Genomic DNA, 27,678 nt, shown 5'->3' with positions numbered 1-27,678 from the left:
CTAAGGAAAAGATACTTGACATTAGAAAAGCTCTAGCAGACGAACTACACGATCTTGTGCTATGCTTAGGATTGGGTCTTGTCCATCACATCTTTCCCTTAATGATGTGATCCCGTTATCAATGACATCCAATGTCCATAGTCAGGAAACCATGACCATATGTTGATCAACGAGCTAGTCAACTAGAGGCTCACTAGGGACATGTTGTGGTCTATGTATTCACACATGTATCACGATTTCCGGTTAATACAATTATAGCATGAACAATAGACAATTATCATGAACAAGGAAATATAATAATAACCATTTTATTATTGCCTCTAGGGCATATTTCCTACAGCTCTCTCTCCGGATTGGGTCGTTGGGCGGTGCGGTGGGTGGAGGAAGCCGAAGTGAGATGCGTCGTCCTACCACCGAGCGGGGGGGGGGGGGGGGGGGGTTATTGTCCTCCTCGCGCTCGCATTCATGGCGGTCGTTCGCCTCGGGCTCCCCCCTCCCCCCCGCGTCCCTCGACCTCACACTCGATCGTGTACCCAACATGTACCATGTGACACGGGAACAAAATCTTCGATCGCCATGAAATTCGCCCGCCGTCTCGTATACCTTTGTTGTCCACCAGTCGCCCCGCCTCGTCGAGTAACAGTAATCTACGTATCGTACCTTGAACGAGGATGAAACCTCTCTGATAACAGAGTAGTCCAGCCGCGAGGAGATTGGAGATGCAGAGGACCGGCCATCTTCCCTCCACGGTCCCCCCCTCCACCGGAATCTCCTCGAAGGTGGGAAGCCCTCCGCCTGATTTGTTGCCTGAAACCTCACGAATCCCCCGAAGGCGAGGGCCCGCTGCCGCGGCGGCGCGAGGACCAAGCACACTGCCCGTAGTCGCCGCGGGGTCGATCGCCGCCGCCGCGGAGTCGCCCACAATCGCCGCAGAGTCGCTCATGTCAGTAGGGATACAAATGTTGAGATCATTAATGAAGGAGTACTCGTTGCAAAGAACACTCCACTTTCCCAGGTCGCGACAAGTGGTGCACATGCAGCGCGCCACTTGTCGCAACTTGGAAGTTTTCCCTTTTTTCGTAGATTCGTTTATTCAAAATGCTTTATCTTTTAAACTGTGCGTCCAAATCTCGAACCGTTTTCGTCATTGGATTCCTCGCGTCAAGATCTTCAAAACTAGATCCCATGTTGATAGATTTTAACGAACTTTTTTTCACGAAAAAACCAGACGAAAAAAACCAGGTGAAAAAACCGAACCGGGAGAACGGTTTTTTCCCTTTTCGAAAGAGGCACACCCGTGCCTCTCGCGAAATCACACCCGTGCCTCTCGTGGAAGCAAAACCGTGACTCTCGTGGAAGGAAAAAAACAAAAAACACGTTTTTTTTTCGTTTCCGAGAGGCACGACCATGACTCTCATGAAAGCACAACCGTGCCTCTCGCGGAAGCAAAACCGTGACTCTCACGAAAGAAAAAAAACAGAAAACGCTTATTTTTTTCCTTTTCAAGAGGCACAACCGTGACTCTTGCGGAAGCAAAACCATGACTCTTGCGAAAGAAAAAAAAGCAGAAAACGTGTTTTGTCCTTTTTCGAGAGGCACGGCCGTGACTCTCGCGAAAGCACAACCGTGGCGGAAGCAAAACCGTGACTCTCGTGAAAGAAAAAAAAACAGAAAACGCGTTTATTTCCGTTTCCGAAAGGCACGGCCATGACTCTCGCTAAAGCACAAGCGTGCCTCTCGTGAAAAAAACCGTAACTTTCTCGAAAGGGAAAAAAAGAAAACACGTTCTTTCGCGTAAAAAAAATTCTCAATTTTTTTGATCGAAAAGCTAAGGAAGACCGGGGAAAACCAAAACGTCAAAAAAAACCCGAAAAAAATCCGTTTAAAAAGCCAAAAACGCATACGAAAAAATAAAAAAATAAAATTCAATGGAAGCGTCCAGAACGCGACACGTGATTAATGACTGAGAACGCGTCAAGTGACGCTGATCGTTGCGAGGCTCCCGAAGGAGCGCTCGAGTTGCTACAAATGTTCCGGCCCATCAGTGTGCACGTATAGCCTACTCACTTGATTGGACCGAGAGTTGGCTTGATATAAACCCTGAGTTTCTTATTTCGTGCCCACGGGCGGACTGTAACACAAAGGAGCTCCAGTATAGTACAAAATATTAGTGCACTTGTAGTATTTTGACGGGAGAATCGCGCGTAGAAGGCGCGGCAGATGTGTGATTCTTCCCAGCAAGCTCGTTGGTCAAAGGAGCTCCTGCTCCTCGTGACCTGGTCTCCCATGCCCGTCACGCCGTCCCGCGATATGATGCCACATCTCCTGTTTGCTGGCTGTGCACATGGATCAAATCAAAAGCGAACAAGGAGGAAACGGACGGAGAGAGAGACCCCCGTCCACCGATTGGACTTTCCCCGCCGATCCCTATCCAACCGGCAGGAGGGAAAAGATCGATCTTTGCGTCCGGCGCGCTCTGGGACCGGACGGGTTCACCCGTCGGCGCGACGTGTGTGTGTGCCTGGGCTCGCGCGGGGGGCGTCGTGTCTGCTCGTTCGTTCCGTATATGTGTGTAGGTTTACTTTTGCTGGAGCTGTGCTAATTAAAGTGTAGGAGACACTCCAAGCTCGAGTCGAGTACATGACCCGCACCGATGAAGCGCAGATAAATAAAGCGGGAAAGACCGACGGGTTCTTTACAAAAGGAGCCATACAGCTTGTCATGTACTGGTATGCTGCAATCGTCACACCTTTACACCCCCCATCCTAAAGAGAGCCTTTTCTTTTATCGGGAAACTAAAAAGGGAGCCGACCTCGCCACGTTCTCTCCTTCAACGCACTCCTAGTTCTCTTCGCCTAGCCTAAACCATCTCTAGCCAACCGTTTACATCTCCGACGATCCATTTTAATTGGTTCTTTTTGTTGTTGAGGCAAATCCATTCTGAGTAGTAAAAAGAGAAAGAATGGGAGAAATATTTCACTAGTTGGCCACCCACCATAGACGACGACGGCAGCTGGCGGCCTCAGCCGATCCGCCACATTCCGCTAGTCCGGGTGAGTCCAACCGCTTCGCTCCTTTCGCTAAATCTAAAGTAAAGGAAACCCCGAGCTAAATCCAACGCTAGAATTAAACACGCTCGCCACGGAAAGTACGCACCAGCGAGTGAGCTCCCACCTCCCTCCCTCCCCTCCTCTCTGCTCCCACCACCAAACCCTCCGATCCAAACCCTCTCTCACCTCGCATGCGGCCGCGCCCCCCGAGGCGGCGGCGCAGCTGACCCCTTCCCACCGCCGCTCCCGGAGCCCGCCGGCATGGGCGGGGTCACGTCCACCATCGCCGCGCGCTTCGCCTTCTTCCCGCCCACGCCGCCCTCCTACACGCTCGTCGCCGACGCGGCCACCGGCCGCCTCCTCATCCCCGAGATCTCCCGGCCCCCCGCGCGCCGCCGGAGGCGGGACGGCGGCGGGGACTCCTCCTCGGGTGCCGCCGCAGCAGCCGAGGAGGAGGACGCCACGGAGGTGGTGCGCCTCCGCACGCGCCGCGGGAACGAGATCGTCGCCGTCTACGTGCGCCACGCGCGGGCCTCCGCCACGCTGCTCTACTCCCACGGCAACGCCGCTGACCTCGGCCAGATGTACGGCCTCTTCGTCGAGCTCAGCCGCCGCCTCCGCGTCAACATTTTCGGGTAATGCTCCCCTCCCCCCGCCTCACTTCGCTTCATTCTTACTTCTTCGAAGCCGGAGTTGCTTGCGGCTGAGAAGGTTTCCATTAGGGGAAACTTCCGGGAGACGTTTGGGAAAGGTGCGTACTGGGTAGTAGTAGTAGGAGTATATGGATATGCGGTGTGCATTTATTAGCAGTATTAGATTCCGTGTGCCTATTTATGAATGGTTGCTGCAATTTTGCAAGAGGGGTTTTTCTCTATTTTTTCGGGGTAAATTGGCGAAAGATCATCTTATTTAGGTAGTACCACTTCACTGCTGCAGATCCTCTTCCTCTCAAATGTTTGAATTGCACACAAGATAAGGAAAAAGAACCTTGTTGCTAGTATTAGCTGCGGATGAAATTCAGCTGTATTAGCTGCCACGTTTCCCCGTTCCAGTTAGTTACTGTTTAGCACTATGTAATCTGTCCAGCCATGAAAATTATCTTTATATTGCTGTCCAACACGGCGAGACCCTCAATGTATATTTGGTTCTTGCTTTTGGTGTTAAGGGACACACCATATCAGTCCATTAGTTTAGAAAACCTCGACCTTATTTCTAGGATTAGATGGATTTAAGAAAACAGGCGGTTGCCTAGTAATGTGCTGTATATGCTACAGCAGAAACTCTGTAACTTAAGTTTAATATAGTTCCAGTTCCAGGCCATCTCTTGTTAGTTACACCGTTATACGGTAAGAATGGGGCCATGGTACTGTACCCGACATTGTGGGGGTGCTAAAGAAATAAGATAATGTATTTTGTGGAGGTAGCTTGGATCTGACACAAGAAACTTTTCGAATGATGAGGAGAGGGTATGTTGTATTTCGAGGCATAATTAGTGGGTCTGTCTAGTGGATCACCAATGTACCTGATGATTGGAATTATGCAGACATGGATCCCAAGACCCCTCCCCCCACACCACCCACACACTCGCTTGATTTATGTTCAAAGTTAGTACCCTACAAAAGAATATGTTTCCCCCCTGACATCCATCTTAATAGACCCCCCCTACGTGTTGCAGGTATGATTATGCTGGTTATGGGAGGTCTACAGGGAAGGTATATTTGTGTTTGCGCTGTTTCATCTTTAACTTACATAGCAATGCCAATCTTCTATGCAAGCATATCTTAATGGACAATTTATTCTTCCATTGAACAGCCCACTGAGTATAATACATATGCAGACATTGAAGCAGCATATAACTGCCTCAAGGAAAAATATGGTGTGCCAGATGAGGATATAATTTTGTATGGACAATCTGTTGGAAGTGGTCCAACCATTGATCTTGCTTCACGGTTGCCAAATTTGCGAGCTGTGGTTCTTCACAGTCCTATTTTATCTGGACTGAGAGTGCTATATCCAGTCAAAAAAACTTTTTGGTTTGACATTTACAAGGTTAATTCGATTTACCCCCACCCCCCCCCCTCCCCAGAGTTGTTGATGATAAATGGCTGATAAAATTTTCCTCCATTTTGTAGAATGTCGACAAAATCAGCCTGGTGAATTGTCCAGTTCTTGTCATTCATGTAAGTTCTATTAGTTTACCCTACCCTCTTCTTTTTCAATACTGTCTGCCTCTTGCATTGCCTCTCTGGTGGGATAATGGATTGAGAAGCTGACAATAGATGATTCATTTGTAAATGCTCACCAAGCCAAGTATGTAAAAATAAAACAAAAATGAATCAAATGAACAATCAGATGTCAAAGTTGCTGGGGTGATAATCTAACACTAGAGTTTCTACTTTACAATTTTGGTGCTTCAGTTGCCATAAGCCCATAACTGAAACAATTATAATACTTATGCCAGGGCACGTCAGATGATGTTGTTGATTGGTCCCATGGAAAGCAGCTATGGGAGCTTTGCAAGGTGAAACATTCGCCTTTGTGGCTAAGTGGCGGTGGGCACTGCAACCTTGAGCTGTATCCTGACTACATCAGGCACTTGAAGAAGTTTGTGTCGAGCCTTGGCAAAAAATCAACGAAACCTGACTTGAAAGAGTTACCAGCAACAGAAGACACATCTCGCAAAGACGCAGAATCTGTGTCCTCGGACAAACCCCAAGAAGCTGCAAAGTGCCGACAGATCTCGCGGAAGAGCTTAGATAGTAGAGTTGGGAAATCCAAAACGGTGGATGTTCCTGAAAAGCCACGAATGAGCTCAGATGACGTTGACAAGTTTAGGAGGAGAAGATGCTTGGTTTGGTGATCTATGATATGACGTCTGCACAGTTCATGGAGTAGTTTCCGAACACCATGGAATGGGGATCAAGCAACTGTGTCATACTGTATAGCGAGGAACAACGCCGACAGTTCCCGCAGTAGAGGGATAATAGCTGTGTTAAATGTGGGAGAAGAAGAATGAGGACGCTGGTGAATAAGCTGTTATTTATCAAAGAGGGTACGTCTCAACATGGTAACTTTCTCGGTTAATTAACCTGTATTGCAACCCCCAGTGGTGGTAGGATTTCCATCATGTAAAAGTGTACCGTGTTATTGTCTGTAATCACGAGGGACAAGGATAGAACATTTGCGGCCACTTTGCGGCGCAGTCTAAAGTCTTGGAGCAATCACAAGAAGCAACATATTCTAGTCTGGATATGCAAATATAGTGTTCATATGTTTTGTGGCTTGAAAGGAACTTTCCATTCGTTGCGTCTTTCTGCACTTCATGTGTGTACACTGTACTGTATGTTACTTAGAATCTGACTGTTGGGGCTGCAGAATAGACATAACTCAAGATCAGGTGAATCCCAAATGGTAAAAACCTATGTAATCATATGCATCATATAACCAGTTCAGCACACCACTCCAGTGTACGTACGTAGTATGTACAGTACTGTCTCTACCGTGGCAGTTTAAAAAAACAAGCACATATTTACATCACCTGGAAGGGGAAAAAAAGGAATCGTCGGATCGCTCATACACGGCAAGCAAATCTCTCAATAGTGATAAAATATCGGCCGGCCGCAAACACTGATCTACTAATCTACTACTGGCTGGTGTTAGGGGTGGTGTTCCTGCTGTCCCAGGGAGCGTGCACCGTGTTGGGAGAGAAGGGCTCGGCGAAGTCCTTCATGCCTTTGCCTCCACCGTCTTTGTGACCCAGGCAGTCATCCTGGATGGCCCTGAGCACGTCCAGCACCTCCCTGATCGGCGGGCGCATCTCGCCGTTCTGCTGCAGGCACCGGAACGCCAGCTCCGCCACCATGGTCATCATCTTCCTCGCCGCCGGGTCCGACTCGTAGCCGAGCTCCACGTCCACCAGCTCCTCCAGCCGGCACTTCTGGATCTTGCTGATGGCCATGCCGGCCAGGTTGATCTCGTTCCTCTGCCGGGTGATGTCCACGGCGGGCTTGGACGAGATGAGCTCCACCAGCACCACGCCGAAGCTGTACACGTCGCTCTTGTCCGTCAGCTGGTAGCACTGGTGGTACTCCGGGTCCACGTACCTGCCATCAACAAAATGATCCGTCAGTTACATGCTCCTGTCTGTGTCTGCACAATATATGCCATGGACAGGAGCGGCGTGGGTGCGTACCCTGGGGTGCCCTGGGGGGCGGTGGAGACGTGGGTGGCGTCGAGCGGGAAGAGGCGGGAGAGGCCGAAGTCGGCGACCTTGACGTGGAAGTCGGTGTCGAGGAGGATGTTGTTGGTCTTGACGTCGCGGTGCACGATGGGCGGCTCGATGGCGTGGAGGTAGGTCAGCGCCGCCGCGGACTCCACGGCGATGCTGAGCCGGAGCGGCCACGGCAGGGCGCGCTCCGCCGCGCGGGGCCCGTGCAGGTGGTCGGCCACCGTGCCGTTCTGGACGAACTCGTAGACCAGGAGCAGCTCGCGGCTCTCCTTGGAGGTGCACCCGTAGAACATGACCAGGTTCGGGTGCCGCAGCCGGGCCAGGATCGCCGCCTCGTTCACGAACTGCTCCACGCGCCGGTAGCTGTTGTTGTACAGCCGCTTCACCGCCACCACCCGCCCGTCCCCAAGGTAACCTGCAACCCATGATCAAGTTCAGGTCTCCACCAACGGAGCTACGTAGGTAGATTGTTGCACAAGTGCATTTCACGTGTTGTAGTACCTTTGTAGACGGTGCCGAAGCCGCCGTCGCCGAGCTCTCTGTTCTCGTTGAAGGAATCGGTGGCCTCCTCGAGCTCCTCGTAGCTGAACCGGTTGCCCATGTCCTGGGAGCTGCCGGACTCCATGTCGCCGCCCCTGGAGCGCGTCGGGGTCCCGCCCGAGCCGCTGTACCTGTACTTGAGGAGCTTCGAAGACGAGTTCACCACCTTCCTCTGCCTTCTCTTGCAAATGAACAGAAAGACCATGACAGCAGCAACAAGCAATGCACCTCCGACACCGGCCACCACACCTGATTTTTTTTATGAAGATCGAACATATTAACCACTGGCATTGTATCAGCTAGTTGTACAACTCAGAGGAATGTACAGATAGTATCAGGTCGATGCGATGGTAAGATTGACACAAATCTCTGTTACTGAAAGAACTAAATCAAAAGCGCAGTTAAACTACAAGTGTCAGCAGAGTGCAAGTTCATATTTCATATATGCTGAATCACCGATCAATCGTAGCTGCTGAAATAGCTTAAACAGGTCTTGTGCGGCATCCAAACATTAACAAGGAAAGAAAATAACTGCACGAGTATTGATAAGTGACACGGGACATATGCATGTGTAGTACCTGCTATAGTGACACTCTTTTTCTTGTTCGAACCTGCATGACAATAACAAACACACAAAAAAGTCAGCAATAAAGTCTCAAAATTACAGGACAACCAAATGATGAGTAATATATTGTTTCCTGTCATTAATTCTGACTGCTTATTGAAAACTATAAAGGCAGGAAAACACGTATGCTCAAGACAGCTGAAATAGCCATACGAATATCTGACCATTGGTATCAGAGAGTTTGGAAAAAGCATTCAAAGACTACTAGTCTTAAAAGTCTTGGTTTTTATACTTAACAATAAGCTTCAGTATTTTGCATTAGGGGTCAATTTATTCCCCACAAAAGAGAGAGGGACTAAATTTTGAGCCACCAACTCACACCATCTGAACTTGTCTAGGTTAGGTTATTAGAAGATAAAAGCAGATGCAGCATCTTTGCATTCATCTTTTCTTTGTTTTGTTGAAGAATTGACATTTTGTGTTCAAGAAATGGTGCATCATGACAGCAAGATGAAAAATACAAGACTTTGCTCACATTTATGAGGGCTTAGTCCTTAAAATCACAATTAACATATGCATAGGCATGCATGACAGATAGTACTCCCTCCGTCCGAAAAAACTTGTCCCAGGCTTGTCCCTCAAATGAATGTATCTAACACTAACTTGGTGCCAGATACATCCATTTGAGGGACAAGTTTTTTTGGACGGAGGGAGTACTATTTTAGGGGACACTATATATATCTATATGTAGGGTTTCAGCATCAGGAAAGATAAGTGAAGAATTCATAAAGGCACGCAAAAAATGCATGCTCAAGCCAGTTGAAATCCTGAAAAATTTCCCTTGTAAAAAAGTGAAAATATTATTTTACCATGACGTTAGAGCGTCTGGAAAAGCTTTCAAAATGAAAGATTAATACTACTAGAAAGTCTTGGTTTTTATACTTAACAATGAACTTCAGTGCTTTTGCATTAGGGCTCAATTTATTCCCTACAAGAGGGACTAAATTTTGAGCCACCAACTCACACCTATGGATTTTTGCATTCATCTTTTCTTAGTTTTGTTTAAGAATTAACATTTTGTTTCCAACAAATGGTGCATCATGACAGTAAAACGAAAATACTATGCTTGTCGAAGAATTAACATTTTGTTTTCAAGAAATGGTGCATCATGACAGCAAAACTAAAATACTATGACTCTGGATAAAGTTGTAGCAAAGCATACAAGTTTGCATTTTGCGGTGGGCTTTAGTCCTCAGAGTATTTGTTAACATACTTTACAATGAACTTCAGAGAGTATATATAGGCATGGCAAGTAGTAGTATTTTAGGGGAACATTAAAGATACCTATAGGTAGGGCATCGGCATCAGGAAAGAAATTTGAAGAAGTCATAAAGGCAGGAAAACTGAAAACTACATGCTCAAGACAGCTGAAACACTGAAAAGTTTTCCCTCATATAAAAAATGAAAATATTATCTGACCATGACGTCTGAAAAAGCATTCAAAATCAAAGACTAATGGCCTGGAAAGTCTTGGGTTTTATACTTCACAATGAACTTCAATGTTTTTGCTTTAGGGCTCGATTTTTAATTCCTTGGAAAAGACGGAGCAAATTTTGAGCCACCAACTCACACTATCTGAACCAGTCTAGGTTAGGTCTAAAGATAAAAAAGCTGAATAACACGCCCCCAAATTGTTCAAATCAGACGTTGATGGTCCAAAGTAATGTTTCTGTAGCCATATGATAGAAGATTTGCACAGATTTTGGAGGCGGCCCAGATCTCAGGTTGCTTCACCTGCCCTGTGTGGATCATGCGGTGTGAACACCAGCGATGCAGGGCAACAACGACCAGCGGTCGAATGAATGTGCCTCCCTTCTTCTGTCTGTTGTTACAAAGTGTGAAAGGATGTCGACCCTTCAAGTAAACAGGGCAAAGGCCTGGTGCACATCAACTTTGCGACCGATCACCTACTGAACCATCAATTCGCTGGTTAGCTCTTGCCGGGAAGCTGCCGCAGCAGCCAAGACGGCAGACGGGGCATGATAAAGTGCTACTGCCACCTCCGATCCATAACAAGTGTCGCAGTTTTGAACTGACCCCGCGGTCGCTGGATGGAGTTGCGCGTAACCGGAGACGATTTTGGAGCTCGGAAGGACCCAGTCCATGGATGGAGTTGTGTCGATGTGCATTAATTTTTTCTTCCCCGAGTAGCCGTATGGTGAAGCATACGCGATCGACGTGATTTGCTGGACATGGATGTTCCGGAAAGAGTATTAACTCCTCTCGACGCAACGCAATGACGGTTGGGCCATGGGGAGGAAAATCGGAGGCATCATTGTCGGATGGAAAAAGAAGGCATGGGAGGACGAATGGTACGGGTGTGATTTATTGAGCTTCATTTCCTTTCTTTTTCCAGGGAGAGCTTTGGTTCCTTTCACACGCTGATATTTCTCTTTCTTCTACGCTGAAAATTCTAAGTTGCTCAGGTGGCCTATGCACCCGTCAGGTTATGAGTGTGGATGAAGCTAGCGAGTACCATGAGCCTATGATGACTTCAGTTATGGCATGCAAATTACTACTAGTGACTGCCAAGCGAAGCTACCCAGAGTGTCCGGATTGTTGGTTGTGAGTGAAGGACGGGCTATAAGGCAAATGAGGATTCTCAGCACCAAGATTAGATGGTGTGTACGGTGCTCGGTCACAGAAGTGCTGCAGCAGTTTGATCGGAACGGTGGGCTTACCGGGCAATGGCGCGGTGGTGTCAGATATCTTGCTGCAGCCGGCGGCGTTGCCAACTACCAGGGCGCCGTTGGCGCAGAAGCAGCCCAGGAAGCCCGCGGTGCGGTTGTACCCGCACTTGCCGCCGGATTGCTCGCACGGGTCGCACGGGCCGGAGCTCCGGTCCCAGCCCACCTGGAACCCGCCGCGGAGAGCCTTCGCGTACCCGTCCTCCCTCCACCCGGGGTCCTTTGCGTCGGCCGGGAGGGCGTCCTTGAGCACGGGCGCTGCGTAGACTGACCGGCACGCCTGCCACCAGTCCTTGGGAGGGATCTCGCGCTCCGGCAGCACGAAGGACATGGTGGCAGGCTCTTCTCCGGAGCTCCCGCAGGTGACCGGCTTGATGCTCGGCGGCTTGCGCAATGGCTTGGGATTGGGAGGGAAATCGGCTTCCGGCGGGAAGGTGCAGTTGAGGAAGAAGAAGAGGTAGGCGACGGTGGAGGTGGGCAGATGGAACTGCTTCGGGACGGTCACGTTGTGATCGACCATGGGACAGCTGGTGCCATCGTCGAGGGCGTCGGCGTCGGCGAGGGAGACGGTGAGGCTGGTGTAGTTGATGCCCGACACCGTGTAGTCGTGGCCCCCGAGGAGGAGGGTGGGCTTGTCGTCGTCGCAGACGATGCCCAGGCCGGGGTAGCCGCAGTACGACGACGACTGCGGCCCGCCGTACGCCGGCACTGCGTCCTCCGTCCCGTTGTAGAGACGGAACGGGTAGCGGACAGTGAGATCGCCGCAGGTGAGAGGCTCGAGCTGGCACGTCGGGCGGTCGGCTGGACCGCCATGGGAAGCGGCGGCGAGGAGGACGACGAGCAGGACGACGATGACATGGCCGAGGCGGTGGCGGTGGAGGGGAGACATGGCCAGTTTCTCGAATTCTTCTCTGGTTGGCACGAGCTGGGCCGGTTTCTGCGCGGTTGGTTGCCTGCCTCCTGGTTATAAGCCGCGCGCTGAGCATGGCTGGGCGGGCTTCGGGTGAGGGGGTTGGCCGGTTGGGTGGGCGGTGCGGGACGTACGGCACCGTGACAGTTGATGGGACGCCTGTGCTGTGGCAGTTGCGACGGGCCAGCTTGCCTCGGCTGTGCCAAGTCTCCTCCCCGTAGCTGAGTCGCGACTCGCGACTCGACAGTGGTTTCCTTTTTGTTGCCGGTCCAAGGAAATATGCTCGTGGTCTATATGATATAGTTTGGCGTTTTATCTAGAAAGATTTGGTTGTCTTTCGGAACGATTCTGCACCTGCACGACTATGATGGTGGTTATGCACACTCTCTTCGGCCACGTGGACATCCCAACGGTTCCCCTGCAGTGGCGGAGCCAGAAACTCAATATAGAAGGGGCCAAACATGTTATATGATGTTAGACAGGGTTAAATCATCTAAATCTTGCTGATTTTGTTTGACAAATAAAGGATCAAGAGCACATGTAGTTATATTTCCGAGGGGGGGGGGGGGGGGGGGGGGAGGCCCCTGCCAGCACCCCCTGCCTCCGCCACTGTTCCCGTGATCTTTTCATTTTTTCCATACAAGAAAAATCTCAAATGGTTCTAATAAACTTCCAAAATGAAACCTTCACTCGACTTTCGAATTGATTCGATGTAACCGACAAGTGCTAGGCGCCTCTACTCTTTCTTTCAACTCTAGCCACCTCCCAAAGCCTCATGGTAAATTGTGACGACACAAGCTCTACCTAGTCTTTGAACTTATGGTGGATGACATCAATGGGCCTCTCATCATCCTCCCATTGTGGTGGCTTACCAATGACGATGATGGCACGATAGCCAGGGCGGCGCCCTTGTCTAGCGATTGATGAATTGTCATATTCGCCTTTGTAGGCGGTGCTCACGGACGATGTCGCTCTTCTCGACCGTAAGGTGGGCGAGTTGATGGAAGGAGATGGATGGGCTCATAGGTATAGTCTAGAGGTTTTTTGGGTCCGGCGCATGGTGGTCTCTAGGATGGTGGTTCCACGAAAAATGGATGTGATGCGGCTACTACGCGTGGGAAGATGTGGACCAAGCGAAAGTGCGTCCTGACGACGAACTCTGATGACAGTGACACTCGCGGACATCACGTCCCTAACTGGAGACATCATTGTGCTAATTCTTCCTCTTTGAACCTGACTAAAAACCCTCGTCCGACTCGTCAAATCAGGTGGCGGCACCGCTTCAGTGTCATAGTCTTTTTGGAGATCCACCACCAAAGCCCATGACGCTTCTTGGAAAGACGTTGCACCCAGGCCTCATGGAGCCAAGCTAAGTCCAATGTCCACCAGGTCTAGTGTCTGGTTGCCTATCTAATGATTAATACCCTAAAGAGACGACAACTGGTTTGGCTGTGTGCTTGCATTAGTGAAGAGTCACTACTACAAAAGCAACCATTAGTAGTCGACCATTTGTGACCGGCTACCAATGAGCCATCAGTGGTACAAACACCGCTGACGAGCAGAAAATTCGGCGGTTAGTGGTGACTTCAATAGAAGTTTGAGATTCGAGATAGATCAAACATTGTTACCACAAATTGGCTCATCGGGCCTAATTTTGATTTGCCAATGCCCAATTTCTCCAGCACTAAATGACCCAAAAGATCAACCACAACCATGAGAGATAAATTGTAATCATAGTTCAAACCGAATCTCAACCCCCCCCCCCCCTTCCCATTGGGATACACCTTGACTTTAGTGGTTGATATGGTTGTCTTGTAACAAGTGGGCCCACATGTTAGTCGCCAAAGTCAGGGCACACATTGAAAGGAACGACTTCCCACTAAGCCAATCCTTCTCATATCTCTCGCATATCGTACCTAGTTGCAGAGCTTGGGCTCGTTTCTTTGGGGGGAGGGGGTAATGCGTTATAGGACGGTGTTTTTCTCAAATATGGGACAAAACACTAATAGGTGTTCACAGTTTTTCTCATGGGCTTGGGAGTGAGTGTGTGTGTGTGCGCTCTTGGGGGAGGGGGGGAGGGGGGCGCCTAGTATGGCCCTCATGAAGCTCCGCCACTGGTCGCAACCTAGTATGACCCTCATGAAGCTCTGCCACTGGTCGCAACTCCTTCTCCTCCTCTCTCCCACGTCGTCATCGAGGAGCCCCTGCTCCTGTTCAACCTCCTCATTGAAGCCCCCCTCACTTTCTCCTCATACCTCACCACCCGCGACGTGCCCACCCGTCGCATCCAGTCCTAGAGCCGCATGGCCCTGCAACCAGATGTATCATCACCGCTAAAGTCGGAACTGGATGAGACGGAGAAGATGGAGATATTGCGGAGGTGTCTGGCTTCCTCCCGCTGTGGGCGCGCTCTCTGGTGCCGCGGCATGGATTTCTCAGGATTCTAGTTGGTCAACGACTTGGTTGGAGAAAAAAAAAGTCCTCCGTGGACCAAGACAAATTTCAGCAATGGCTAAGAAATTGCATATCCGAAAAAAAAACAAAGGAATGTCCGCGGAATGGTTAAGCTGGCGTCTAATTTTCCTATTCGTCATTCGAGTAATAGAAATGTGGTCCTCGCCAGATACAAGAAGAGTAAAACAGAACGCGTTTGCAGTACTTCACATGAAGCAATGACATCCAAATTGGGGTGGGATTTGGTCTCGCCTACGAGTTAGAATTGGCTGGGCTTCCGCTCATGTACTATTAACCTGAACGATTACCATGCCACAGGAAAAAAAACTCGACATTTATATGCAACAAGTTGGTGTAAGTTGCAGGCTCTCTCGCCCCATCCAAAAGAAAAAGGTTGCAGGCTCTCTCACACCTGGAAGTCAAACTGACGAAACTGAAGGCTTAGATTTATGTGGTCTGACAGGCTTTGTTTACAGCGATAAGAAATGTTTAGGCTCTGCACTCGACCCTCTACTTGGTGAGAAAGTATGTGTGTGAGGTATTTCTCCAAGAGACGATGAAATTAAGGATTTGTCCGTTAATGGAAAGAAAGCACAGCACCTAGAAAAACGCAACTTCTGCAAAGGAAAAGCTTCAGATTCAGAGAACTTACGGGATTTACTGCAAGTATCATCGGAGTGTACTAGGCCGTCAGGGCACAAGCAGCCGATGAAATCGCCGGTCCGACTGTGACCGCACTGTCCCTTGGAATTGGATCCCTCGCACTGGATACATGCCGGGTCCTTTGCGCTCTCGTTCCATCCCAGCTGGAATTCCTGACGAAGAAGATTGGCATATCCACTCCCGTTTGTCCATCCATGGTCAGTAAAGTTGATCTCGCCGTATTTGTGCACAGGCAATTGTATGATTTGGTTGCACGCTTGCACCCAGTTGCCGGCGGGCACTGCATCATCCGGAAGCACGAACGATAGCCCAGGACCAGGACCATCTTCAAAGCTTTGGCAGCTGATCGGGTAGATGCTACTCGGTCGGTAGAAGGTAGAGTTGAAGGTGCAGCCGATGAAGAAGATGAGGTAATCGACCGTGCTGTCAGGAAAGTACAGCGGCGATCCCTCTTGAAAAGTGACGTTGCGGCCGATTCTTGGTCTCGGGCAGGGGTTGAGGTCGTCGTCGACGTTCGGGTCGGCTAGAGAGACGGTTGCGAGCGCGCCGTCGATGCCCTTGACCGTGTAGTTGGCGGTGCCGCTAAGCTGCAGGATGGGCTTGTCGTCGTCGCAGAGGATCCCCAGGCCAGGGTATCCGCAGTAGGAGTTGTTGTTGCCCTTGATATCTTTTGTCTTCCCGACGAGATAGAACGGGTAGCTGATCCTCACGTCCCCGCATGTGTAAGTTTGATTCAGGCACATGGAGGGGTCGTAAGCCCCATCATCGGATGAATCGCCATGGGAGGCGGCGACCCAGAGGAGGAGAAGCAGCAGCAGCCGGTGGCATATCAAGAGAGGCATGGCTATGGGCTAATGGAGTTAGGCGAACGAGGGCCTCTTTTTTTCTTCCCCTCTGGTTTGGTGGCTGTCTGCACCGGGCCGTTTGTTTCTTGCCGCTGCTCCTCCTCCGCGTTTATAAGTGGCGGAGGCCTTGCGAGTTTCTCCGGCGGCTGGCTGGCTTGGAAGGCCCCTCTTGCTCAAACCTTTGACCAGTCCGGTCTCGCGCACACATAACGCGAGTGTGCCACGCAAGTCGTCTGCTGTACTGCTACCTCCCGTCGTTGTTCCGTGGAGACTGGTGTGGTATACTTTATTCAGTTTATTGGCCCAGCCGCGTCGAAGAAAGGCTTCTAGCTAGTCGCCGATGTACACTTTTGTCTTCCACAGCAGGTTTTTTAAATTTGGGAATCGCTAAGTTCTCTTAATAGTCTCTGTAAAAACAGTGCACCTGGTGTTGGTGGTGATCCAAGCTGGATCCCTCCCAGCTACAAAAAGAACAGCACATCTAGACGTACCATATCTAGGTGTATTTAGATGTGCCGTAGCCAAACTCAAGAAAGAATAAGGACCACGTCAAAACTCTTCCGAAGACCTACTGCAGATGAAGGTACTACGTGTTTGTCTAACATAAGAGCATCTCGAGCCGCCCCTCCAGACCATTTTCTTTGCACCGGTGATGTAAAAGGAGAAAAAACGGCCCGGCCGTGCCCCCGAAGCCCCCCCCTCCCTCCCAAGACCTCAAATTAGCGCCGGCAAATCCAGACCAAACACAACGCACTGGCCTCTCTTGAGGGCGCCGGCGGAAGTAACAGCCAATCCTATTCCCCCACTCCTCCTTTTTTCTAACCCACCTAATCACTTTTTGCCCGACGATTGTCTTGGGGGCACCAACGACTGGAAAAACGTACTCGCATTTCATCCGGCAAAAATATTTTGCCTCTTAGGACGTGCTATTTTTGGTCCGGCGATTGTCCTGGGGGCTCCAACGGCTCGAGATGCTTTAACCCGGGAAACTCAAAGAAGAAAAAGAAGAAAAGCTCCACAGGAGGCAGCGGTCCGCCTGATGATAATGAACCCCGCAGTCACGAGCTGGCGCGTTTCGATACATGGTAGGGAACAAGGGGCGTGGAAAAGGTCAGGAACCGTCCTTGTCCACTGACGAAATGGCGAGCAAATATTACCGCTTCTCACGCGCTATTCTGTTTTCGAAACCGACGGACACGCTCTCGGTTTCGTTTTTCGGGCAAGCGCTCCTGAAATGGATTTCCGATTAAATCATATTGGCGTTTGCGACGGGCAAGCAGCAGCAACGCGCGTGCACACACACCGGAGAGGGACGAGACTTGCCTGCTCCCTTCCCATGCTCCCATCCGTGCTCCCGCATACGTGACTTGATTTGATGAGAGCAAAATAAGGCCTGACCCCACCCTCTTAAAATCAGGGGGGGAGATGATTAGATTAGAAAGGAAAAAGAAAAAAAGACAGCCGTAGGATGAAGTGGGAGCATGGATAAGAACATGGAGAGGGAGCAGGCAAGCAGGAGGTTAAGAGTTGCAAATCGCCAAGCAACTGCTTGCTCTAGATAAGAAAGCGCCAAAACGGCATGTCAAATTACTCGTCATTCTTGTATACTCTAGATGAACATGCGTGGGCTCACACAACGGAATTGGGTCTGGCTTCCGGCGAAATGGCAATTGGCAAGCGAGTCATGCTACCATCGGCAGTTTTGTTTTCAAACGGCAATGAAATTGAAGGACCGGTTGTGAAGGACTTACCTGATGATGGAGGGTTTGGATTGCTCTTGCAGATCCCGCCGGAGCACAAGCAAGAAAGGAATTCCTTCTTCTCGCTGTAGGCGCAGCGTCCATAAGATTTCTCGCACAGCTCGCATTGCCGATCCTTGCTCTGCTTCCATTCCAACTCGAAGCCCTGTCCAAGCACGACGCCATATTCCCTCGGCAACACGAGCAGACCACTTCTCACAGCATCTTCCTGGAGTACCGGCGCGATGACCTTCTGCCTACAGTACTCAGCCAGTTCGTGCTCCCGAGAAACGTTGCCTTCCTCAGAGCTGAAGACGAAGGAAAAACCGTCTCCACTGCCTGGAGGCGGACTGAACCCTTTGCAGTTGATCTGGAACTTGTCTAGCGGAGGATCAGGAGCCGGCTGATCGCTCTCCGTGGAGTGGCAGCCGAAGAAGAAGGTGAGCTCCTCCAAGGACTCGGTGTAGTTTAGCCACTCCCTGTCGAATGTCACGTTGTGGGTGACCGTGGGACACTTGCCGCCGCTAATAAAGGCTTCAGTGTCCCTCAGAATGATGGCGTGATTTTTGTAGAAGATGTTCTGGACGATGTAGTTGTGTAACTTGTCTTGGCCGAGTTGAAGGGTTGCGATCGCGGTCTTCCCCTCGCCTTGGCAGAAGATCTTCAAATCGGTGTAGCCGCATGAGTAGGGTGTGTAATCAGGGGTTGCTCCAGTGGCGTTTGACAGATAGAATGGATATGTGATGTCAACGCTGCCACACCTGAACGACTCCGAGCAAATGGAATCATCGTAGGTGCTAGACGGCGGAAGAGGGGAGCCATGGGAGGCGAGGAAGACATGGACGGCGAGGAGGAGGAGGAAGAGCGAGTGTGGTGGTAGGTGAGCCATTGGCGAGAGGAGGAAGACGAATCTGGCTGGCTGTTTTCTGCTCGGTCCTGCACGCCACAGGCTCCGGCGAGCGACGCCGTATTTAAATCGCGGGCGCGACCGGGTCTGGTGGAAATTTTGCTTGGTTGGTGTGCCGCTAGGACTAGCGTGGAGCTGATTCGCGGAAGACCGAAGCAAAGTCGGTCTCCTCGTCTTGGGTCACTTTGCTGTTGAGAGAAAAAGCCAAAATGAATGAATGGATCATGATGGGCTGCCTCCCGCGTCATGCCATGGCTTCACTAGTTGACTTGACCTCCAGCCCGATCGTAGTACTACTTGAGACTTGAGTATGATATTTTTTTTTTATGTGCCTTTCTGCACAAGGCATTTTTGCTACCTACTGAAAACGCGTCAAGCGTGCGTTATTACATTCTCGGATATACTCTCTCCGTTTTTATATGCTCTGCTTATTAGCTTTGGCCTAGGTCAAGTTTTGTAAAGTTTAACCAAGTTCATTGTAAACAACCTAAACTTTCACATTAACAAATATATATCATATGGAATTATATTGGATGATGATTCTAATGGTAAAAATTCTCATTTTTTTGCGGGGAAATTCTCATTAATTTGGATTCTATTCATTGGATGAAAAGATCCCTCAATCCAAGATAGATAGCGAAACCAATTGATCGGAAAAGTCAGGGTGATCGTCTCCATCTCCCATGGCGATGGCGACGACACTATCACGCCCCGTCCTCCTGAGTTGCTGGCATCATGTTGGCCGCCTCCCCGCCACTAGTTCAAGGGAGGGGTGGTCGTGCTGGTGGGAGCCACTCCCCTGCCACTGATTCTGCGGATGTCGCCATAGGCAGACCAACATGTCGTCGGTGATCACGTCCCTGGCATCCTTTCACGTGCTTATGTTTGCCTCCCCTTGTAGATGTAGGCGGGTGAGGGTAAGTCCACTGCCCCTCCATATCGGGGCCGGTAGCTAGCTAGCACTGCACTGGCCACCGTTTCCGCAACACACGACTCGGGATGGAGCAGAAACGGTTCGCGCCACCGGGAATAAGGACACAGGGATCTACGAGGCTATGTTCATGAGCCAATGCCATACATGGCATGATGGTGTACTACCAAGGTCGCGGAATGGGGGACCCTGTCCAGACGCTCGACCCGGATGACGTTGCAAAAGGTGGTGGGTCATCCCTGCCGGTAGCTATGCCGGTAGCTAGGGGTGAACCTGATCTGGCCCTTAGGGGCGTAGATCCAACTCTGATCATGAGCGGTATCCTTAAGTGGTGGCCACCATCAAGTTAACGCATTGTTGCCACAATGCGACTGCATGCTTGGTCCAGTGGAGCGGCCCTGTCTAGGGTTCGATCCCGCCAATGTGGGTCATGGTGGCTCAAGGCTGAGATCTTTAAAAACAATATCGTATGAGAAAGTTATGACGTTTTTGTGTTGGTCATTCTAGTTCTCTAGAACCTCTGGATGGATTTTTGCTGGGACTCCAGGCGAGTCCACAAACTTATGGACATCGCCGGAACTTCGGTCCTCTGAAGCCTTTAGAATGCATATAGACACCTCGATAGGCATAAATCTGGGCCCTTATTTATGTCTTCCTTCGGCCGGGGGGGGGGGGGGGGGGGTTGATGTGAATTCCCCCCTTTGTTTTAGCAATCAACCCATTGCATGAGCTACATAGTGTGAGGTTACATCATAAGTTGCTTTTTGTGGAAGTGCATCCATTGCCCCTAGTGTTTTTATGATCTATGATAAGTTGATTAAATGGAGTACTCCTTCCATTCCTTTATATAAGGTGCATTTTTTGGGCATGGTGACCAAGGAATAGAATTGAGGGGAATTTTGGACAAAAATACCCTCAGCTAATTAGGCAGTTAGTAGGTTAATTAGCGGCAACTAAATAACCAGCGGCCTAATAAAAGGCAACTAAATTCGCTGCACCAGAATAAAATCAATCGGTGGGATGGGAGAGAGATGTGAGTGCATGAAATCAGGGAGAGAGAGATTCTTTCTTTTACTACCTTTCTATTGGGAACTACGTAGTACTTTTTATCCAAGGGATGTAATAGATGGTGGAAGGGCACACATAGGAAACTACGAGGAAAAGAGAAATACACCTTACATTGTGAAATTTCTGGAAAGAACTAATACACCTTATATAAAGGAACAGAAGGAGTAATATTTATTTTAAGTGGTGACCACCTTAGGTGCCACAAGAGACAAGTTAGGAAGATGGTTTGACCCCTCTTTTCTCCATGGACAAGTGTTAACAAGATTAAGGGCATTTCATAGCCTTTAGTGTCTAAGATCCCATTGAGTCCTTAGGTATGTTGATACTATGAAAAAGAGGATACTGGTTTTCTAGTAAGGTGAAACTTTTGTTGCAAAGTGCTTAGAGACCAAACTCCACCCCTCAAAAGTCCCATATTTCCTTTGCCCACCTCTCTACATTATTCATTTCTTCGAACCCTCCAACCACTTTTCATCAGGAGCATTTGGCTCTTTTAGCGAGTTAATTCCTTTGTTCTGTGGGCCAATGAGACCCTCTAATCACTTTTCACCTGGATCATTCGAAGCAGTGAAAAACGAGTTATATATGTCGTTCGAAACCTCTGAACCACCGCTGGATGAATCCTCTGAACAACATACAATAATTGTTTCCTCTGTTTCATTTCCATTCAGTGCCTCCGGGAACATTCCGGCCGGACACTCCGGGCCTATGTAAAGATGCCACTTTTAGTTATTTTTGGTACCTCCGAGTGAAATTGAAACCCCTAAGCTGTGCAAAAACTCGTCTGATGGTCACATTTCTTGGTCCAACCTATATGTAGTGCCACCACCCACCCCATCATTCCACTCAGTATCTATCAAGTCTTGTGTTGAATTTGAAAGGGCATTCTACATCAACCCTAATGCTATATTATTTTGTTCCCTTCTCTTTGTTTTCCAAGCTTATCTTTAAAACAACCAACCGCCCAACCCTATGTATTCATTCTGTGAGGTTTGAGTGTAGAGGATATTACCTTTTGAAGCACAAGAGAGGTATTCATCACCAAGCAACCTCTATCTTGTTACTTTTAGTGGGTTTGCGCCTCCTAGATTGACTAGGAGTGCTTGGGGGCCTTCAAGGTGTGAAGAAACCAATAAGTTTGCGAAGGCTAGAGATTGCCCGCTTTGTGTGAAGATCGAGCCCGGAGTGAGACTTTGATCTTAGTGGTATCGACCCATGGTGGAATAGGTGCGCAAACACTTAGTGTGCTTTTTATGAGTGATGTTGCCAATGCTTTGACCTTTGTGGTACCAAGTCTTAGGACTTTGCATCCGAATCTCCACCAACAAGGAGTAGGATAATGCCAATTATCTGCGATGATCAGTGTTTGCAATTCCTTTCATGAATCCCTTTACATTCTTGCAAGTTCAGCTTCCACTCTTTACTCTTTCAAGACTTGCATGTGTAGGATGTTCTAGGAAACTACAACCTTCGTCTCGAATTAACTAGATGAAATGAGTGTATCTAGGCGCGTTTCAGTGTGTAGATACACTCATTTCAGTGGCAGTTAATTCCAGACGGAGGGAGTACTAGCTAATATTAAAATCTATCATCAACTTAAAAATTGATTAGGGCTTGTTTTTTTAGTTATTTCACCACTCTAGACTTCAATCAATCCTTCACTTAGCTTTGCACTCATTGCATGTGTAATGATTCTAGTGAGAGTCTGGGAGCTTGTTTCAGTTGGAGGACACCACCTCCCAGATGTTTATGTAGTATTGGTTTGATGATCTCTTTGTGAAGCTTGTGGAGAAGCCCAAGTTGTTTGTTAAGTTGATGTAGAGCTTGTCAACTATCCATAGCATATTGAATAGTAATCCCCCGAGAGGAGAGTGAACTAAGAGAGGGTCATCAACCCGCATGCACCTCGATGAAGGCTGGAATATCAGTGGATATTTGAACCCTAGGAAATACATGAGTTGTCTATCCCCCCCCCCCCCCCCCAACTTCCATTCCGCAATATGAATATTACACCGTGTTCCATTAAAACATTCAAGGGGCTATACGATATATCAAGTGTAGAAGTAGGCCAATCGTACTTGCTACTACTGATATATCTTGTGTAAAGTTTGAACTTTTTGCTTGTTTTTGTTAAAGAAAATCTTGTCTGGACATGGCTTATTGGTGCACTTACTTGAGCCTATCATATTTACATACTGTGTTTGAAAATAATCAGGCTAGTCCAATTCCAGCTTAGAAATTAAGTTGAATTCATACTTGCTATAAAAATGGGTATTCACCCCCTCTAGGCAACATCTAGATCCTTTCAGATTGGTCGTCCCATTCCAAAGGTTTAGAGTGATCCATCCACTCAAACCTTAACTATCTCAACCTCAGTGCAGACCCCTGGCTTAATAATTGCCATTAGGTGGACGATTATCGACATTATGTTCAAAACTTGTGCAGCGGTCTCCTTCACTTGTATCCTAGTACTACCCTTATGACCTCTGTAATGATGATAACACTCCCACGGTAGGTGTTTGTGCACATTAAATATAATAAATATAGAAATTATTTAACAAATATCCCTTCCTATGTAGTATACCAACTTGGTAAGTCCTTAGGCGATAACCAGTGTGGATTGCATCGGTTGTGTGAGTGCTAGAACTTTGAGTGAAAACACTGATCAACCTTCGTTGAGACTCGTGAATAGGGCGCCCATGAGCATTGTTCACCTCCTTAGAGGCTTCATCGCGGGCCCTCTTTGCCAAATCTCCTGCCACGATGTTTTGTGGATCTTTAGGGCAAAAGCCAAAATATATAGTTTTTGCAAGAGCTGGCAGTAACAATGTCGTCGTCACTTCCTCCTTGGAGGTGCTACCTTAAGAGATATTGACCTAGTCAGACGAGATTCTACTGTAATAGGATCTCTTACTAGTGAGGGTGATGGAGGAGTTAACCCCGGGCGGTGTGGCGAGAAAAAGCAGCAGTGGTGTCTCTACAAATTGCCATGATTTAGTTGGTTTGTCAGCTTTGGCTGCTTAGGTGGTCCTATGGCCAACATATAAGCCAAAGTGGTGGTTTCAAAAGTTGTTGATGTGTTATAGGGTCTTGGCATTGGTTGTTTGGGAGGTAGAGTTGTCAATTCGACTAGTGCGCGACTTCAATGCATATGTGCAAGTGAGGTCAAAGAGTCCATAAACCATTATCTTGTTGTAGAGTGCCGACATTGGTCTCTTTTTGGCAGATCGTCATTTTGAATGGTATGTGTTTTCAGTACATGTGTGCGCGTGGCGAGGACAATCATCTACACTAACATGACTCCAAAAAAAATTGGGTCAATCACAAGAAGGCACGCCAAAAAAAGTGGTTAGGTGAACCTTAACATTAGTTTGTCTTATAATTCCATTGACATGGTTGTTCCTTCTTAACTGAACTTAGGTGCATGCCAAGGGATTCTTTTCACTCCTAGCTAGGGGGTGGTGGGGAAGTTTGCCCATGGTTATAAAACCCCCTTCTATTCATCCTTTTGGAATACCTCCCTACTCCATCCTTTTAGAAACCTTTTTGTCAAAATCATCTAGCTACAACCTTATGCATCAAGACCACATAAGATTCTTACCACCATTACTCTCGTTAGTTACCTAGATTTGTGAGAGGAAACCTCCAGTTTACCATAATTCATGATTTATGGCCCCGACTATTTTATGTGGGTTAGTTCCGGTTTGTGGTTTTGCGTCGAACAACGGGTTGAAGTTGTTGCAACTTTGGACCGTTTCACCCATCGTTTTGGTCGCATCGCACATTAGAAAGCTTCAACTAGTACCCTTGCTTCTTGTAACGAGTCACCCTCTTGTATTTGATCCTACACTATGAAGATTGGGCTACCTTTGGGGCATGAACTCCTCCATCGGGCGGTGCCCATTCGTATGTGCGCACACTTGTACTGCGAAGGTACGAAGCCGGAGCGGCGGTTCCGAAAATGTAAAAACCTTCATCTTGTATAGAGTGATAACTCTTGTCACTGGGGTGGAAAAATCGGTAGCTCGGTAGGGACGTGGCCTCCAAGTTGATATCTGTGCAAGATGTATCGGTTTTGAAAAGGAAAAACTTATCTAGTTGGTTAATCCATGTTGTTGTTAATCAAAAGGTCCGCGGGTTGTCGAAGGAAACATTCTCTTGTATAGATAGGGTGACAATAGTACCAAACTTTTAGTCAGATTATGTAATTTTATTGCTCCTTGTGTTATTTATACTGCCATGATGTTTGATGAATAGATCGGAAGTTTTTTTAGAAAAAATAATAATGCAATAGAAGCAACAACCTTATGGTGCAAAAATAGAAAAACCTAATGCAGAGCGTTCAATCTCGGACGGATGCTCCAGATTTCCTGAGTGGGGGCTGGTGAAGGGACCTGTTCTGAGTTTAGGTGTTAGCCAATGGGTTTTCAAAAAAAATGAACAGAGGCCTCACCGTCACCAGCTAGGTACGGCCAATCCGAAGCATCCATCCGAAATCCAACGGCCGTTCAGCTTTTTAAAACATATTTTTCGCACCCTGAGATTAGCTTCTCTCCCCTCGTATGATTTTGGAGGATGGAAGTTGCAAAACTTATTTCGTTGACAGCGGGGTGCAACCTAACTGGTAGTCCTACTGTAGTAGCAGCAGTAGCCCAGTAGGTACGAGACGCTGATGTCCGTCGTCTGTTGATGCGTGGTCACTGCCCAAGGTACAATTACAATTATACAGTCGTACTACTGCACAGCGACACGCGCCACATTACCGGCGCACGCGATGTCAGTGCGAAGTATGAACGCGAGAAAAACCCTCGAGGATGCCGGCACCAACCCAACCAAACTTTCCAAATTGGCCGCAGAAGATCGAAAGACGGGAGGCAATCCTGGCCAACCGTCCCACGCAACGCAACGCAACTCCTCGATCGTCCACGGAAGTCGGGGCGAAGCGTAAGAAGCAACCGGCGAGCGATCAATTCCACGCGGAGCAGTCGACGGTCACCACTGGGCTGAGCTATCGACGTCGATCCGCGAACAGGGCCCCCCTCCCCAGCTACCGTCGGGTTGTGAACCCAACCTCGGGAGTCGCCTGTCAGGTCGTGTGTCTGTGCGTGACTCACACTGCTGCCTCCGTCGCTGCAACTTGTGGACTTGAACGCTTGTTGCTGTTCTAACGGACCACCGGGAAACACCTACCGGGAAGCTCATAAAGAAGGACTTGATTAGATTGCGGTGCGTTAATGATTGACTTCGACGATCCTGTTGCTTCTGGTTTCTATGAGAAGAGAAGCTTTGGCAGAGACTCGAATCCTTCAGGGCTTTAGGCAACTAGTACGAGCGCGCAATAGATTGCTATGGACGGCTAGCTCCGGAAGTTTGATTCTGCTCGAAGATCAGATAGCGTGAATGTTCAGGACCATCTTATCCGTTCTAGACATTGGCAACAAAAAAGGGAACGCATATTTTGGAAACCCAAGCAAGCAACAGTGGAAGAGGTAATGCGCGCGGGAGGAGAGAAAGCATCATACGTACCGCACTGATCCGCCGTGGGCCCGCCGTCGCAGAAGCAGGCGAACCCCACCCCGCCGTGCGTCTGGTTGTGCCGGTAGCCGCACCATCCGCCGGAGCTCTCGCATGCGCCGCACTGCTCCGAGTGCGGGCTGTAGTTCAGCTCGAACCCGCCCTTGAGCACCTCGACGTATCTTGCCGCAGGAGGCGCCTCCATCATGGCCTTCTTATGAGCGTCCAGCACCGGCGCCACCACCGCCGCCTCGCACCCGTACTCGTTCGCTTCGCCCGTGTAGCCATCGCCCGCGAACGCGTACGAACTCCCGTTGTAGTCGGGACAGCCGGTCAGTTCCACGGCAGAGGGCCATGAGGCGTTCCTCTTGCAGTTGTAGAAGAAGGTGATGTTGGAGTCCGACTGCGTGAGCTGCAGCGCCGAGCCGGCGTCGATGGTGAAGTTGAAGTGGAGGTGCGGGCAGCTGGCCGTGTTGAGGGCTTCGGCCTCGACGTCGTCGACGAGGAAGACGGAGTGCGTGTCGTAGTCGATGCCCGAGACTCTGTACCGGTGGTGGGACTGGGCGGGGAGGATCAGCGTGGTGTTGCCCTCGCAGGCAAGGCCGAGGCCGCGGTAGCCGCAGTTGGAGGCCGAGGAGGAGTTCAGCCAGAACGGGTAGGCGATGGTCAGGCCGCCGCAGGTGGCGTTGCCGCAGGTGGGTGGGTACCCGTTGGCCGCGGCGAAGAGGAGCAGGACGGCGAGGAGGAGGAGGAGGAGGGCAGGCATCGCGGCGGTGCGGATGAGCAAGAAGGGGAGGTGGGGGCTGGGTGGAGTCGCGCCGACTAAGCTGGCGCGATCGTAGCGCGTGAGAGTCAAGTGAGGGTGTTAGGCGGGGACGACAGGTGCGTCGACTGAATGTGCAAATTTCGATCCTCCACGGAGCACGCGGCAGTGCGCGGTTGCACGATGATCCGACCTTGCATCACCCGTTATTCATTGCGGACGACGACGGGGGCGCACCGGGCGCCGGTGATGGGGATGGTCGTGGGCCGGAGTGCATTTTACAATACAGGGTGATAAAGCCGCGTTGTTAGTTATCACTGTTCGGACACTTTGCTAATTTAGTTTGGACGACGATAACTGACACAGGTGCGGCATTTAGGGATTGTGCCACATGCCCTGTGTAACACGGAGACAACCCTGCCCGCACGACGGCGTCCGGGCGCACCCAGCCACAACTCGCATGTCCGGTGTGTCGCACAATCGCCCACACGTCCGGGCGAATGACCCCGCTTCCCGCACAACCTAACGTGCCCGTCGTCTCTATCTGCCTTCGAACCCCAGTGCGACTTGCCGCCGTCGTCTCCTATCTCTCGATCACCTATCTCCATCGTCTTCCTTCTCTAGTTGCCAGACCAGATCTCTAGCGCCCCTACCCCCCTCTCGATCGACGGAAAACGCACGACGAGCCAACATGTCGATCTCCAACCTCCTCCTCTTTCTCCTCCTTCTGTCCCAAATAATTGCACTTCCAGGT

At 49.5% G+C, this 27,678-nt stretch overlaps 3 protein-coding genes across 5 annotated transcripts; 1 reads left to right on the top strand and 2 right to left on the bottom strand.

Moving 5' to 3' along the window:
* Window positions 1-3,113: 3,113 nt before the first annotated feature.
* Window positions 3,114-6,300, top strand: LOC125544510 (uncharacterized). The gene is made up of 5 exons (XM_048708234.2): window positions 3,114-3,685; window positions 4,726-4,762; window positions 4,863-5,099; window positions 5,183-5,230; window positions 5,512-6,300. The coding sequence occupies exons 1-5, from the start codon at window positions 3,312-3,314 to the stop codon at window positions 5,908-5,910; spliced, it is 1,095 nt and encodes a 364-aa protein (XP_048564191.1). The 5' UTR covers window positions 3,114-3,311; the 3' UTR covers window positions 5,911-6,300.
* Window positions 6,301-6,448: 148 nt separating this feature from the next.
* LOC125544509 (LEAF RUST 10 DISEASE-RESISTANCE LOCUS RECEPTOR-LIKE PROTEIN KINASE-like 1.2) lies at window positions 6,449-18,930 on the bottom strand. Of its 3 annotated transcripts, none has more exons than XM_048708231.2 (5): window positions 17,754-18,930; window positions 8,397-8,429; window positions 7,780-8,067; window positions 7,243-7,693; window positions 6,449-7,153 (listed from the first exon to the last, which is right to left on the bottom strand). In XM_048708231.2, exons 1-5 carry the CDS (start codon window positions 18,628-18,630, stop codon window positions 6,694-6,696), a joined length of 2,109 nt encoding a protein of 702 aa, XP_048564188.2. In that variant the 5' UTR covers window positions 18,631-18,930; the 3' UTR covers window positions 6,449-6,693. The 3 variants fall into 3 exon arrangements, with proteins under 3 accessions (XP_048564188.2, XP_087403546.1, XP_048564187.2); XM_087547420.1 differs by lacking the exon at window positions 17,754-18,930 and adding an exon at window positions 15,147-16,668; XM_048708230.2 differs by lacking the exon at window positions 17,754-18,930 and adding an exon at window positions 11,125-12,588.
* A 7,073-nt stretch (window positions 18,931-26,003) lies between these two features.
* Window positions 26,004-27,100, bottom strand: LOC147980194 (LEAF RUST 10 DISEASE-RESISTANCE LOCUS RECEPTOR-LIKE PROTEIN KINASE-like 1.2). Its single transcript, XM_087515511.1, has 2 exons — window positions 26,174-27,100; window positions 26,004-26,023 (listed from the first exon to the last, which is right to left on the bottom strand). The coding sequence occupies exons 1-2, from the start codon at window positions 26,925-26,927 to the stop codon at window positions 26,004-26,006; spliced, it is 774 nt and encodes a 257-aa protein (XP_087371637.1). The 5' UTR covers window positions 26,928-27,100.
* Between the last annotated feature and the right edge of the window lie 578 nt (window positions 27,101-27,678).

Source organism: Triticum urartu, chromosome 3A, assembly GCF_056163025.1.
Source record: "Triticum urartu cultivar PI428250 chromosome 3A, HENAU_Tu73, whole genome shotgun sequence".
Lineage (NCBI taxonomy): Eukaryota > Viridiplantae > Streptophyta > Magnoliopsida > Poales > Poaceae > Triticum > Triticum urartu.
The sequence above is the reverse complement of the archived record's forward strand: the minus strand, read 5'-3'. Positions and strand labels throughout refer to the sequence as shown.

What these genes read in the sequence shown, in the direction of transcription:
- LOC147980194 (XM_087515511.1), bottom strand. Translation starts at nt 26,927, where the DNA reads ATGCCTGCCCTCCTCCTCCTCCTCCTCGCCGTCCTGCTCCTCTTCGCC. An exon ending in GCCCACGGCGGATCAGTGCG is followed by an intron (nt 26,024 to 26,173) that starts GTACGTATGATG and finishes ATCTTCGAGCAG; the next exon opens with AATCAAACTTCCGGAGCTAG.
- LOC125544510 (XM_048708234.2), top strand. Translation starts at nt 3,312, where the DNA reads ATGGGCGGGGTCACGTCCACCATCGCCGCGCGCTTCGCCTTCTTCCCG. An exon ending in ATGGGAGGTCTACAGGGAAG is followed by an intron (nt 4,763 to 4,862) that starts GTATATTTGTGT and finishes TCCATTGAACAG; the next exon opens with CCCACTGAGTATAATACATA. An exon ending in TTTGGTTTGACATTTACAAG is followed by an intron (nt 5,100 to 5,182) that starts GTTAATTCGATT and finishes TCCATTTTGTAG; the next exon opens with AATGTCGACAAAATCAGCCT.
- LOC125544509 (XM_048708230.2), bottom strand. Translation starts at nt 12,019, where the DNA reads ATGTCTCCCCTCCACCGCCACCGCCTCGGCCATGTCATCGTCGTCCTG. An exon ending in CACCACCGCGCCATTGCCCG is followed by an intron (nt 8,430 to 11,124) that starts GTAAGCCCACCG and finishes ATTGTCATGCAG; the next exon opens with GTTCGAACAAGAAAAAGAGT. An exon ending in GCCCCCCAGGGCACCCCAGG is followed by an intron (nt 7,154 to 7,242) that starts GTACGCACCCAC and finishes TGTTGATGGCAG; the next exon opens with GTACGTGGACCCGGAGTACC.